Genomic DNA, 13373 nt, shown 5'->3' with positions numbered 1-13373 from the left:
CAGGATGTACATTTCCAAAATATAAGATAAAAAGCAAATAAAATAAAACCTACATACAGTGGTACCTCTGGATGCAAACGGGATCCATTCCGGAGCCCCGTTCGCATCCTGAAGCGAATGTAACACTCAACTGCATGTGCGCAGGTCACGTTTTGCCATTTCCGCGCATGCGCGTGATGTCACTTTGAGCGTCTGTGCATGCGCGAGCAGCAAAACCTGGAAGTAACACGTTCCGTTACTTTCCCATCCCTATATACAGACTTAGGATCTCTCTCACACACAGAGACCATTTGTGCTCTTTAAATCGGCCTCCCAGCCCTCCACTTTTGGACCAAGGTGCATTCAAACTCCAGGCTTCTGCTGCTGCCACTCTGAGTCCTTTAGGCCATGGAGGGAAAACAGCGGCCACCTTCTGTTTCTGCTTCTGCTTCCCCTGGCCTTGCCGAGGCTTGGGTGGGAGCCAGGGAAACCGAAGGTGCCTAATTGGAAATGTAATTAATCATAATAAATCTCCTGGCCTCCGGGCTTGGTCCATCTGTTCGAATCAAGACAAGGCAGTCTCGCCAGCCGGAACCCAAGTGCTTGATCAGCAGTCACTGCTGCTGGGAGGGAACCGCGAGCCAAGCAAATCCCTGCTTTTTGTCGATGCACAGAGAGAAAAACAAAATATTCCTTGTGCACACTTGTCCTGAGGTCAGTAGATCCTGGTCTGCCGACCCTACAGTGACTGCCTCCGAAAACAATTACCGTATTTTTCGCTCTATAACACGCACCAGACCATAACACGCACGTAGTTTTTAGAGGAGAAAAACAAGGAAAAAAATATTCTAAACAAAATAGTGGATTTTATTTTTGTGGTTCATGCTGTGGCCACAGACATGTGATCTGACAGTGAGTTTGGAGTAGCCCAATGCAAAAATCCATGTGGATCCATGCTTTGTAACCACGGAGGAGGGAAGGAAGGGGAACCATGGATCCTCTGCTCACGACTGCAGCAGATCCCCCCCCCCCGCCACCCGCAGGCATTCGCTCCATAACACGCCCAGACATTTCCCCTTCCTTTCTAGGAGGAAAAATGAGTGTTATGGTGCAAAAAATACGGTACCTTCCCCAGGTCTTTTTCAAACAAGGGATGAATAAGTCACATTAACCCTTTCCCAACCCAAATTAAGCAGCCTTGTATCCTTTCCTTTGTTTGCTAGCTTTGCAGCAATTCCTTATTCCCGAGCATTTATCAGCAATAAGTCGGCAATAATTTGCAGAGCTGCTTCTCCTGCAGATCAAGTGGATTTTAAAGGCAGAGCTTGCAAGAGCTGGTTGGAAGAGTTGGCAGACTTTGTCCAACCTCACATGCCATGGGGCAAGGGAGTAAAGAAAAATTAATATTGCTGCTGCAGCAGCAACAGCGGCAGCAGCAGGAAGACAGGTGATGTCCTTTCTGCTGTCCCTCTGCTTTTTTGTGTTTTTTTTTTTTTTAAGGAATAGCTGCACACTTCTGTGCTGGAGTTGTAGAGCAAAATAAAGTCTCCACCGGAAAGTATTCCCCAATGAAAAATGAAATTAATCTTAAGTAATAAAACAAAAACAGAAAGCCGCAACACTGAAACACAAACTGCAGAATTGTTTAAAACAGAATGGTAGTAGCAGTAGTAATAATAAACTGAAAATCCCATTGAACTTAATGGTGCCCGTTTCTGAACATTTATAGCCCATGATTAGGCTAAAAGTCGCAGAGTGCCCAAGGGGTGCTTCTTGTGACATTTGCACCACCACACCCCATGAGGCAATGAGAGCAGCCAAGGAAGCTTTTGAGTGAGGAAATAAGTCTGTTAGGGAACCCCTAGGAGCCAGAACTCAACCCTAACCTTCTCTTTTTATATTTTCAACAGATTTTGTTGGCACTGCGGTAAGTTCTTTGTGTTGGTGTGGCCTCGCGGCCTGGTCTGTGCTACACCTGTTAGTGGAGGCCTAGCCTAGTTCTGTCATGTCCCTGTCCACATATCTGTACTGTGTTAGGAGGAGACTACCCCACTTTTTGTCTTAAGAGAGTGAGAGTGCGAGAGTTGAGTGTACGGACGCACATTTATGTTCCATGCTGTCTCACCCGTCTACCCCTCTCCTCTTTGTCTGGGGAAATGGGAGCTACAAGTAGGCAGATTTGCGGGCTCTTTGTTGTTGTTTTTTTAAAAAGATATTTATTAAAGTTTCACAAATTATTTAATCAAACACAACAATACAAACAAACACAAACAAGAAAAAAAACAAGTATAATTTCAAATCCTTATTTTCTTAAAACTTACTTCACCGACCTCCTCATACCTCCCCTTTCTGCATTCCAATTTCAAATATTTAGTTCAGCAAATCCTCACCCTTAATTTTATCTAATTGTTAACCTTTCTTTTCTTTTAACTTAATCTTTACAGCTGTAATCCACTTACTTTCTAAAGCCATATCATTTTAACACTCATTAATTTTACAATGTTTCTTAAGATAGTTCTTAAATTTCTTCCAATCTTCTTCCACCGTCTCTTTCCCCTGGTCTCAGATTCTGCCAGTCATTTCTGCCAGATTTGCGGGCTCTTTGTGTTGCTGCAAGCCCATGTTCCCCTGACTATCTGTGCACATACAGTGCTCAGGATGTGAACCAGCCCAGGGGGGTCATGGCGCTTCATCGCTGCAGTGTATAGCCACCAACACTTCAAACTCAGACATCTCCAGTCATTGCAGCACCAACATCTGGTCTCACTATATACAGCTGTGAGATTAGGATCTAGGCACACCCCACATGGGCAGGTGGAAGATCGTGATGCCACTTCAACAACCCTCCCTGCCATCTCTCACTCAGGGGAAACACCACCAAACCAAACTTCCCTTCTTCCAGGCTATCACCCTGGTCACAGGCCTGTCGCCTACAGTGCTGGGCCGCCGATTCTGTATCCTGACTTGGCGGGGTGCCCCATATCTCCCTGAAGGAACAACCTAAAGGGAAACCGAACACCCTTGGTTGTCAATCCTGCCTCACGGAGCAGAGCCCGTCCTTTAACTATGGCAGGTTCTGAAGCACAGACCTGCCAGACATATCTGCTACAAATATATAAGGAAGTTGGTGCCATTTTTAAAAAATTGGTCATCGGGTCATTTGCGCAGTCTCATACGCGGACAGAAATTAGATTCGGATGCAGATTGAGTGCACACATGCAGTCTTGCACACAGGCAAATGCTTCTTGTTCCTTCAACTGCATCACTTTGTTAGAGAACAGTTCAGAGTGACTTTAATTGAGGAAGTGGGGCTAAATTGACACCTTGATTATCAGGGCCTGGAATGGTCCATCAGCCTGGGGTTAAGACGAAGCATAGCAACTTGAGCTGAGGGCTTGGTGGGGATAAACATAACTCCTTTGTTAGCATTTGTGTACATCACAATTCTGTATAACAATTGAACTGAGTATTGGGGCACAGAACTAAACATTCTCAATTTCATTAAAAAAAAAAAAGATCACCACTAAGATTCTAGCCCAGGCTTCCTCAACCTCGGCCCTCCAGATGTTTTTGGCCTACGACTCCCATGATCCCTAGCTAGCAGGATCAGTGGTTAAGGATAATGGGAATTGTAGTCTCAAAACATCTGGAGGGCTGAGTTTGAGGAAGCCTGCTCTAGCCACTATGGCTGTGAAGATAAGCTTGAAAGTGCCTAGTGAAACTGACATCTCAGAAGCTTTTGGAGTGGGACAACAGCCAGGGTCACACATACCTCCTAACCCCTCCATGCAAATGGCAGGAAATCTAGCAGTTGCCAATTCGCATAAGGTACTATCCACAGAATTCAGCATTCCTCGATGCAGGGTTTGGGCTTATGTTGAATGCAGAATTTTAGCTGTTCTCTCCACCGCTGCCACCACTGCCCGCCCCAAGCAAGAGTACATATAGCACTCCTATTGCCAGCTTTTGTGCAGTCTTGTTTATATTGGTGACGCTCTTGTGTTTTCTCCTCCGCAGAGGATATAATGTAGAAGAGGCAGGAGGGCCCTTCTCTCCTTGGTATCTGGATTGAACTCTCTCATCCTTCCTCCTCCCTCCCCACCTCCCTCACTGCCTTTCCTTCGCTGCTGCCAATGGGGGGGAAACGTCCAACTCGAAGCCTCAGAATCTGCAGACCTCACCTGCGTGCCACTTCCGGAGACACGTCCATCCCTCATGATTTGCCAGCTTTGGCCTCTGGCTCCTCTGCTGATTGGCTGCCGATGGAGGAGAGTGTGACGCCGGTACCCCTACCCTTACCCCAAACCTACCACATTGGAGGACGAGGCGATGCACACACTTCGACCTGGTGTTTCAAGGAAGTGACGCCCCTGGGACTTTTTAACACGTTCTTTTCAAAGGGATCCCAGCCTTTCCGGGAAAAGCTTCCATGGCATTTCCCAGTACCCTCCTTCCCAAGAACCAACCAAGAACTGGTGCCAAGACGCTACCGCTGCAACAGACTCTGCCAGGGCCACCTCCTTGCCAAGTCTTTCTCCATTTTTAACTTTTCAGCAACTTTGCCCGCCCTCCGGGCCACGGGGGGCCGCCCGGCGTCTGAGACTGGCCCATTTGATACTTTTACATGTAAATTTAAATTGTCTCTGAACAGGGTAAGGTGAGCCCGAATCCCCACCCAGTTCCCTTTGGGGATTTCAGCCACCAGAAAACTTTTGCATTCTCCACTCATCCTGCCCAGGTAATGCAGCTGTACCACGAAGGGGGGACCGGGGTGGGGTGGGAGGATCGGGATTGGCTAGCTGGCTTCTCTCTCCAGCCTCCGCCGTGGGGTGCGACAACATCTCCGCCTGTAGGGTGACTCCTCTAAACACTGAATGTAACCCTTGGGCCTGGAGAGCGAGAGGCAGAAGGGGGTCGGAGCAAAGGTGGGAAGCAAAACTTCCCTCTTGCTTGCCAGCAGGATTGGCACCTTGCCAGTTGAGTTCCGGGGTTCGTGCCAAATAGCATTTTCCTCGAAGCTGGTGTCTGCTTGGGGTGGGGTCCATGCTTTACTTCCCTGGCTGGAACCAATATTACAACTCGGGAGGAGGGCGAGGCAAAGAAGGAAGTGGGTCAGAGCAGCTCCCCTAACTCGGGATATAATCCCATAGGCAGGAGGAATTTCTGGCTGCAGGAATTAGTGCCCAAACACCCCACCCCACCCCGCTCTGGGATGGTATTCTGCGTTGTAATTGCGAGAGAGCAAACATCCTCACAACGCCCTCCCCACCAGAATTGTGATCCTCCATTCACGATCTCCCCTGCTCTTGGTGGCAGCTGAAGACTAGGACAGAAATGGGTCTTCTTAGACGTTCGGACAACTGTGCCCCCACCATCCCGACAGCAGTGTAGCAGCTAACCCAGTCCCCACGGTTTGAGCTGAATAGAGAGGTAGTTCCACCGGTGCAGCTATTTTTGCCCTGTCCAGCGTAGCCGTTGAAGAACCATGCCTCTCGCTAGCTGAAGCGGAAGCAGGCTTCAGGGCAGAGCTAGGCCTCAAATCTACCAGGAAGAGGGACCTGCAGAGAGCAGGGCGAAGCGAAACCTGGCCTCGCGCCAAAGAGGGGTCCCCGGGTGGCAACACGGACGGACGTGCCATTTCAGCCTGTGCAAAAGCCCCCCTTCCTTTCACACAGCCCACCAGCAGCAGCTATTGACATTATAAGGAGCCTGTAGGACCGTGAAGCGATCTTAGAGCAGCTTCACAAAGAACCAAGGGCCTGAAGAAGCAGAAAGAATCTGCTCTGGCCAGAGCCAGAGGAAGGCGAGAAGAAAAGGAGGCTGGGTTTTTTAAAAAAAAAAACAAAGAAAAAACCTAGAGGGAGGGCCTAAGAAAATCCAAATGGCATCCTGCATAGTAGTAAAAAAGATAAAACAATTGACTATTTGCCTGCCCTGTAACGGTGCTCCCAAGATGTGTTGCTTGGGGAAGGCTGCATCACCTTGCCTAATGGCAGGGCCGGGCCTGAATTAGTGGCATGAAGGACCCGGTTGGAAACAAGCGAAAAGAGCATGTGGGAAAGGAGTGCATGGGCTCAAAAAGCTGGTGGGCCATGAAGGGCCAAGGATTGGGGGTGAGGGTGAGGAAAGGACAGCAGGAGGCCTGTGAATGGATCTCCAGCTATTTAATAGCACCCAGGATCGAAAGCAGTTGGGACTGGGGCTCTAGTGGACGGCTAACTCTTTTCCCAATACTATTTTCCTGGTGACAATTCCTCCCTCCAAAGGTGTTTTTTGTCCCGCTGAGGGAAATTTACCTTTCCTATAGGTAAATTGCAGCTTTTGGGGGGGGGGGTGTTGATATTCATCAGAAAAACATCACCGGAGGAAAGGGTTAATCACCCCAGCACCCATGAGCCCAACTGGATGTGCCCCACCCAGCCGCTAAAAATTTAAATTAAAACAAAGAGTTTTAAACAAATCACTGTGGGAAACACGGTAAGAAACCGAGGGAAGATTCAGCAGTGTGGGAGACGTAGCGCACGACGTAGCATGGCCATGTCACTATGTTTGCCAAATGATTAACACTTGAGAGGCCACTCAAACATTGCCAACACGGGAACCAAAAGGGTTGTGCAGTTACATCCTATTATGCTCAAATGCAACGATAACCAGCCATCAAGTATCGCGGTTTATGCAGAAGTGCCAAAGGACATTTGACAAGCCTCTGTGGAGAGCAAACCTCCCTTCCATGACCTCAAAAAAGCCGCAGCCAAATTATGAGGGGAGGAATGACATAAATATATATATGTGAGTTTAGCCCTTCAGAAGCCACTCTTTGAAGCAACAGGCCTCAATGTATTGGGGAGTAAACTTCACCAAACTCTGTGGAACTAACTTCTGAGTATACACTGACACGATCGGCCTTCAAATCTCAGCTCTCCGCAACATTAGGGAATCTCAGCGAGAGAGAGGGACAGAGCTAAACTAGATTAAAGGCTTGCCCAGCCATGTAGGCCCAGGCACATACACCCTTAATATTCTCAGCCCAACTTTCCCATCGGTCGTTCTAGGAAAGTCCAAAATATAATCGGTAAAGGTTATCTGGTAGCTTGGACCGAAGGAGCGGCGTTAGCCTGCAACTCCCCAAGCCACTAGGGTTCGTGAGCATATTGTCAGCCACCAGAGGACGTTTACCCTACGTTGGGGGGCGACAGGGAGGGCGAGATGTGCCCTTGCGCCCATTACGTGACATGCGCAGGAGGAATGGGATCGACGGAAATGGCAAGATTGGTGGAGAAGGGAATACAGTAGCTGTAATATATATCTGTATTTTAGTACAAAAAAAAAAGTTTGATACAGTGTTTCACAAAACCTTAACCGGAAAACATAAAAATTCAAGATGGATTGGAACGAATCAGAACCCTGTCACGTCACTGGGGAGCAACAGATTTATTCTTTTTTTTTTTTGCCTTGGGATTTGGAGGTGGGGAGGAGGGGGGTCTGGCCACCCCCTGGCCTTTGCCAGTTGCAGACTACGGATTTGCAAGGAAACACTTAGGAATGTGTAAGAATGGGTGATCAAATCCAGTCTTGTAATGTCTTTGAAAGAGGCTAGCTGAGAAAAGCTCACCATCACCACTTGGGCATTATACAAGGTGAAACAATTGGTACATGGGCAGGTTATGTGTTAGCGTGTATAGCTCCCAGTTCACCATTTTTAATTTACATTTACCAGCTGTTGCCACTCAGCCAGATTTCAGCAGCAACACACTCAATGGGAATCAATTAGCCACTTAATGAACTGGCTTCTTCACCATGCACAGAATTCTGCATGGATCCACTCAGCCTTTCTTGTCATGGCAGTTAGATTGTATGAATTGGCACTGAGGCAGGGACTGCAAGAAAAAGTATACATACATAAGGGTTTTCTTTGTATCTGTAGGTGTTAAGATCCTAACAAAATCATGATGAGTGAATAAGGGAAGGCTGTACATTGAAGGGAATCCTGGAGGTGCAGGGATGCCCACATGCTACACACTGTAGCTTTTAAAGATAAAATGATCAAGGATATTATGGAAGAATAAGCGTTGCTTATGAAGAATAGGCATGGCTTCTGCAGAGGGAAGTTTCTGCATCATCAACCTATTAGAATTATTTGAGATTGTCTATTGTTATATTGATTATAATAATAATTTGATTTATTTATTGCTAATACAGAACATCTCTAGGCTGCTTCCACATACAACTAAAAACAGCCATCAAGTTTCACAGTAAAATACGACACACATACATCTGACACAGCAATAAGCATGGTGATCACATTCCCTCAAATGCCCTAGGAGAAAAGATATGTTTAATCTGGCACTAAAAGAGTGTTAATGTGTCCAAACATCTGGGTCGAAGTTAACATTGTATATTTGGACTCCCAAAATGTTTTTGACAAAGGCCCTCAGCAAAGGTTCCTGGAGCACACTTTGTCATTGTAGAATAAGAGGCCAGGCCCTCTTACAGATCAGTAACTTTAAAACACATCCATGATGGCTTAGTCATGATGGCTGTGTACAGTGGTGCCCCGCAAGACGAATGCCTCGCAAGACGGAAAACTCACTAGCCGAAAGAGTTTTCCGTTTTGGAGGTGCTTCGCAAAACGAATCTCCTATGGGCTTGCTTCGCAAGACGACAATGTCTTGCGAGATCCTGCGGGTTTTTTTCCTCCTCCCCACTTTTTCTAAGCCGCTAAGCCGCTTATCAGCTGATCCGATAAGCCGCTAAAAGCCGCTAATAGCGCTAATCCGCTAATCCATCAATGGGCTTGCTTCGCAAGACGAAAAAACCGCTAGACGAAGAGAATCACAGAATGGATTCTTTTCGTCTTGCGAGGCACCACTGTACTACCTCCCGTATCAGAGGTAGTGTATCTCTGAATACCACTTACAGGAACCATGAGCAAGTTATTGTACTTCTGCCCTGCTTATGGGCTTCCCATAGGCATCTGGTTGCTCCCTGTGAGAACATGAAGTTGGACTGGATGGGCCTTTGGTCATTTCAAGTAGGGCTTTCTTTATATTCTTGCCAGTAATGTTTGAGGGGTGGGTGGGGAAATACCACATCTCCTGTCAGCCTGTCAATCAAAACCTCTGTCCATACTTTGTACATACTCCCACTGTCAGCAGTAGCCCTGTTGATTTATAAGCAGTGATGAAGTCTCCTCCTTTTCCAGTGCAGGCGTAGGCTCCAGCAGCCAGTCTGTAGTAAAAGAGTTGGGCTTAGCTCAGCTTCTCCTGGGAACTCCTCGCCCAGCCCAGGGGAGTTAGACCTGGGCCTCCAATGTGTATTGGGGCTTTATTTACATTGTTCATAAGTCATCTGAACAGGTGAACAGAGAGGCAGTCAAGTTTGCAGGTACTGACAAATTATTCAGGATGGTGAAGGCAACTTGCTAAGAGCTCCCAGAAGATCTGGGTGGACAAGTGATAAAACGGCGCAACACGAATCAATATAAAGCTCACCCAGAAATTATAGAAACTCTTTTTGGGTTTAATTCATGGGTTTTTGAATTTATCTGAAATAGTTTGTCCCAAGTGCTGAGTATAAGCCACACAGGGCTAGGCAAGGAGATTGGATATGCATGCCACTGATTTGGGAAGGATGATGGTGTCTGGATGGGTAGACTTGCTTATAGATTTTTATTTTCCTGAAGGAAGGTAGTAGGTAGGTGCACGTGAGAGAGAAATGGCATGGGGAACACAGATCAGCATTGTAGAAGTGGCACTTCAGATATCACAATTCAGTGTATTTTGTCGCTTACCTTGTCTTGCCCCTTAACAACAACAGCAACAAAAGTTTGAGCTGCAGTTTGGAGAATTCTTGCCCTCACCCAAGTGTCACTGAGATTAGTCCTTGCTCAAGGGAGACATTACTTACGAGGTACTTTGCACCTCTCCTCTCTCACTTGCTAGACCTTCTTCCCCTTTGGTTGAAAATACAGTGGTGCCCCGCAAGACGAATGCCTCGCAAGACGGAAAACTCGCTAGACGAAAGAGTTTTCCGTTTTGGAGGTGCTTCGCAAAACGAATCTCCTATGGGCTTGCTTCGCAAGACGAAAATGTCTTGCGAGTTCCTGCGGGTTTTTCCCCTCCCCCCTTTTCTAAGCCGCTAAGCCGCTTATCAGCTGATCCGATAAGCCACTAAAAGCCGCTAATAGCGCTAATCCGCTAATCCGTCAATGGGCTTGCTTCGCAAGACGAAAAAACCGCTAGACGAAGAGAATCACAGAATGGATTCTTTTCGTCTTGCGAGGCACCACTGTAGCTGTTCAAAACCTGAAGCAGAGATTTGTGCCCTGAAAATCATACTAAATGTCATTCCTATATCTCAGGCTTTAAGGGAGGCGTCACCATGTGACAAAGAACGCCAAACAGGCCTGTTAAACCAAAGGGCTCTCATTGCACTAAGCCTTTGACAGAAACTTCAGACTGAAAAATCAGATGAAGCCATAAATGTTTGCTTCACTTGGCTTGGAGCAGAATTGGAGCTACACCTTCCACACCCAGGTAGGTTCTTGGTGAATGCCAGCAAATGGCCAGTTATCTGCTGCCTTGGGAAGAAATCTGGAGAGCTCACCACTGTGCAGTTGTAATTCCTCAGGGATTTTTATTTCACATTTATCAATCTGCCATTAAATTCACACAATTGCCATAATGGCATTCAAGTTCTGCTCTTGCGGTTCCATGCAGAAAAGCTAGCTGAGTCTTTGGTTCAAATTGTCCCATCAGCTGTGAAGAAACCAGTTGGACTCAGGCAGACCTCAGCTCCTAACTGCAAAATGGGTATAATACATACTTTATGGAGTTGTCGCAAGAGTGACTGAGAAGGCATTGCAAAGAAGCATGGAGACACAGTTGTAAGCCTTGTCATTGAAACAGCACACATTTATTTATGCATTTCCACTCTTGTCGACCTGGTTCCATGCAACGCAAACCTATTCTGAGATTCCCCCATTTGGTGTTAAGTGAGGAAACGGAAAATGTAAATTTTATTTTTTTAAAAATACAATCATAAGCAAGCAGCACAAAAGCAAGCGGCAAATCCCTAGTATCCCAAACCACACAATATAACAAACCAGGAATATTATTGAAAGCCCTACTACAGAGACGAGACTCTTTCAAGAACTCCGGGGTCCATCACAACCTCTAGCGGTGTCTCTGTCTTTTCCCAGCTGCATAAATGGACAGAGCAAGGCCTCTTCTTATAAACTTTAGTCAGCACACATGGAGAGAACGGTTAATGTGAGTAAGGGAAGAACGGGTGGGGAAATGGAATCACTGCCACTGCATTCTTTAGTAGAGGTCTGGGGGACTTTGGGCCCCTTCTGAGACGTTGCTGATCTAAAGATTCCCGCATTGCTGAGGGCTGGACCAGATGGTCATTTGGGTCCCTTCTAACCCTATAATTCTAACCGCCATCATCCTTGGCACCTGACTGTGCCTGCTGAGACCAATGGGAGCGACTTGGGAGTTGGGCAATGTCAGGGGAGCTAACAGTTCCTCAAACCTGCTTTAGTATAAAATAAGGGCAGAGCACGGCAGCTGCTTCAAGTGCTGGGGGGGGGGGCAGGCCCTGAAAGCACCTTCTTGGGGGAAGAACAGAGCACTGCTCCCCTGCTGCCCTCAGGGATAGTTGAAGAAGAGTTTGGATTTGATATCCCGCTTTATCACTACCTAAGGAGTCTCAAGGGACAAGGGTGGCGCTGTGGGTTAAACCACAGAGCCTAGGACTTGCTGATCAGAAGGTCGGCTGTTCGAAGCCCCGCGACGGGGTGAGCTCCTGTTGCTCGGTCCCTGCTCCTGCCAACCTAGCAGTTCGAAAGCACGTCAAAGTGCAAGTAGATAAATAGGTACCACTCCGGTGGGAAGGTAAACGGCATTTCCGTGCGCTGCTCTGGTTTGCCAGAAGCGGCTTAGTCATGCTGGCCACATGACCCGCAAGCTGTCTGTGGACAAACGCCAGCTCCCTTGGCCTATAGAGCTAGATGAGTGCTGCAACCCCAGAGCCACTCGCGACTGGACCTAATGGTCCAGTCTCTTTACCTTTAAGAAGTCTCAAAACAGCTAACAATCTCCTTTCCCTTCCTCCCCCACAACAAACACGCTGTGAGGTGAGTGGGGCTGAGAGACTTCAGAGAAGGGTGACTGGCCCAAGGTCACCCAGCAGCTGCATGTGGAGGAGCGGGGACGCGAACCCGGTTCACCAGATGACGAGTCCACCGCTCTTAACCACTACACCACACTGGCTGCCGATGGTTAAACTATGGAACTCCCTCCCACAGGAGGCAGTGAGGGCAGCCGAGTTGGACGGCTTTAAAAGAGGATTAGACAAAATTCATGGAGGAGGAGGGCTATCGAGGGCTACTATAGCCACGATGGCTGTGCTCTGTGCTCAGTTGGAGGCAACAGTGCTTCTGAATACCAGTTGCTGGAAACCGCAGCAGGAAGGGAGAGACCTCCTGTGTTCGAATCCTGATTGCTCGTTTCCCACAGGCATCCGGTTGGCCGCTGTGAGAACAGGATGCGACTGGCCTGATCCAACAGTCTCTTCTTATGTTCTTAAGAGGATCCTGGGGGTGAAGAGTTGAGTGCGACAGCCAACACACACACACACACACACACACACACACACACACCGTCTGAAGTGTCAGCTTAAAAGCCCGTTTAACTCATTCAGCAGAGTTAGATGAGAGACTGAGGGGAGAAAGAATTCTGGGCCACTTCAGATTGCAGAGGGATGCATTATTCTTTAATGTTTTTTTTAAAAGAATCCTGTAACAACAACAACAACAACAACAACAACAACAACAACAACAACAACAACAACAACAACAACAACAATTTATTTATTTATACCTCACCCATCTGGCTGGGTTTCCCCAGCCACTCTGGGCAGCTCCCAGCAGCATATTAAAAACATCAAACATCAAACATTAAAAACTTTTTTAAACAGGGCTGCCTTCAGATGTCTTCTAAAAGTCAAATAATTGTTTATTTCCTTGACATCTGATGGGAGGGCGTTCCACAGGGTAGATGCCACCACCAAGAAGGCCCTCTGCCTGGTTCCCTGTAGCTTTGCTTCTTGCAGTGAGGGAACCGCCAGAAGGCCCTCGGCGCTGGACCTCAGTGTCTGGGCAGAACGATACGGGTGGAGACGCTCCTTCAGTATACTGGGCTGAGGCTGTTTAGGGCTTTAAAGGTCAGCACCAACACTTTGAATCGTACTTGGAAACATACTGGGAGCCAATGTAGGTCTTTCAGGAGCATAAAAGAAAAAAGCACGCTCCCTATATGCAGTGAACTAGCACACCAGGGAGAAAGCTTAAACATAGTACTTGCTCCTTGATGAGGTACTTTCCTAGGTGT

The 13373-nt window shown here is 47.4% G+C and overlaps 1 protein-coding gene and 1 long non-coding RNA gene across 3 annotated transcripts in view; one reads left to right on the top strand and one right to left on the bottom strand.

Moving 5' to 3' along the window:
• The window catches only part of LHFPL4 (LHFPL tetraspan subfamily member 4), a 68969-nt gene extending 63503 nt beyond the window's left edge, over nt 1–5466 (top strand). The window contains exons 3-4 of one of the 2 annotated variants that reach the window (XM_081183637.1): nt 1890–1906; nt 3997–5466. In XM_081183637.1, coding sequence (XP_081039763.1) covers nt 1890–1906; nt 3997–4005 — 26 coding nt within the window. In that variant the 3' untranslated portion in view covers nt 4006–5466. The remainder of the gene's footprint in view (nt 1–1889; nt 1907–3996) is intronic. The other variant, XM_081183638.1, reaches the window with a different exon arrangement.
• A 349-nt stretch (nt 5467–5815) lies between these two features.
• LOC308581416 lies at nt 5816–9040 on the bottom strand. Its single transcript, XR_014005070.1, has 2 exons — nt 8846–9040; nt 5816–8516 (listed from the first exon to the last, which is right to left on the bottom strand). It is a non-coding gene; the product is annotated as an uncharacterized lncRNA (long non-coding RNA).
• Between the last annotated feature and the right edge of the window lie 4333 nt (nt 9041–13373).

Source organism: Podarcis bocagei, assembly GCF_964188305.1.
Source record: "Podarcis bocagei genome assembly, chromosome: 2".
NCBI classification, from domain to species: Eukaryota; Metazoa; Chordata; class Lepidosauria; order Squamata; family Lacertidae; genus Podarcis; species Podarcis bocagei.
This window is presented reverse-complemented; position numbering and strand designations above follow the sequence as displayed.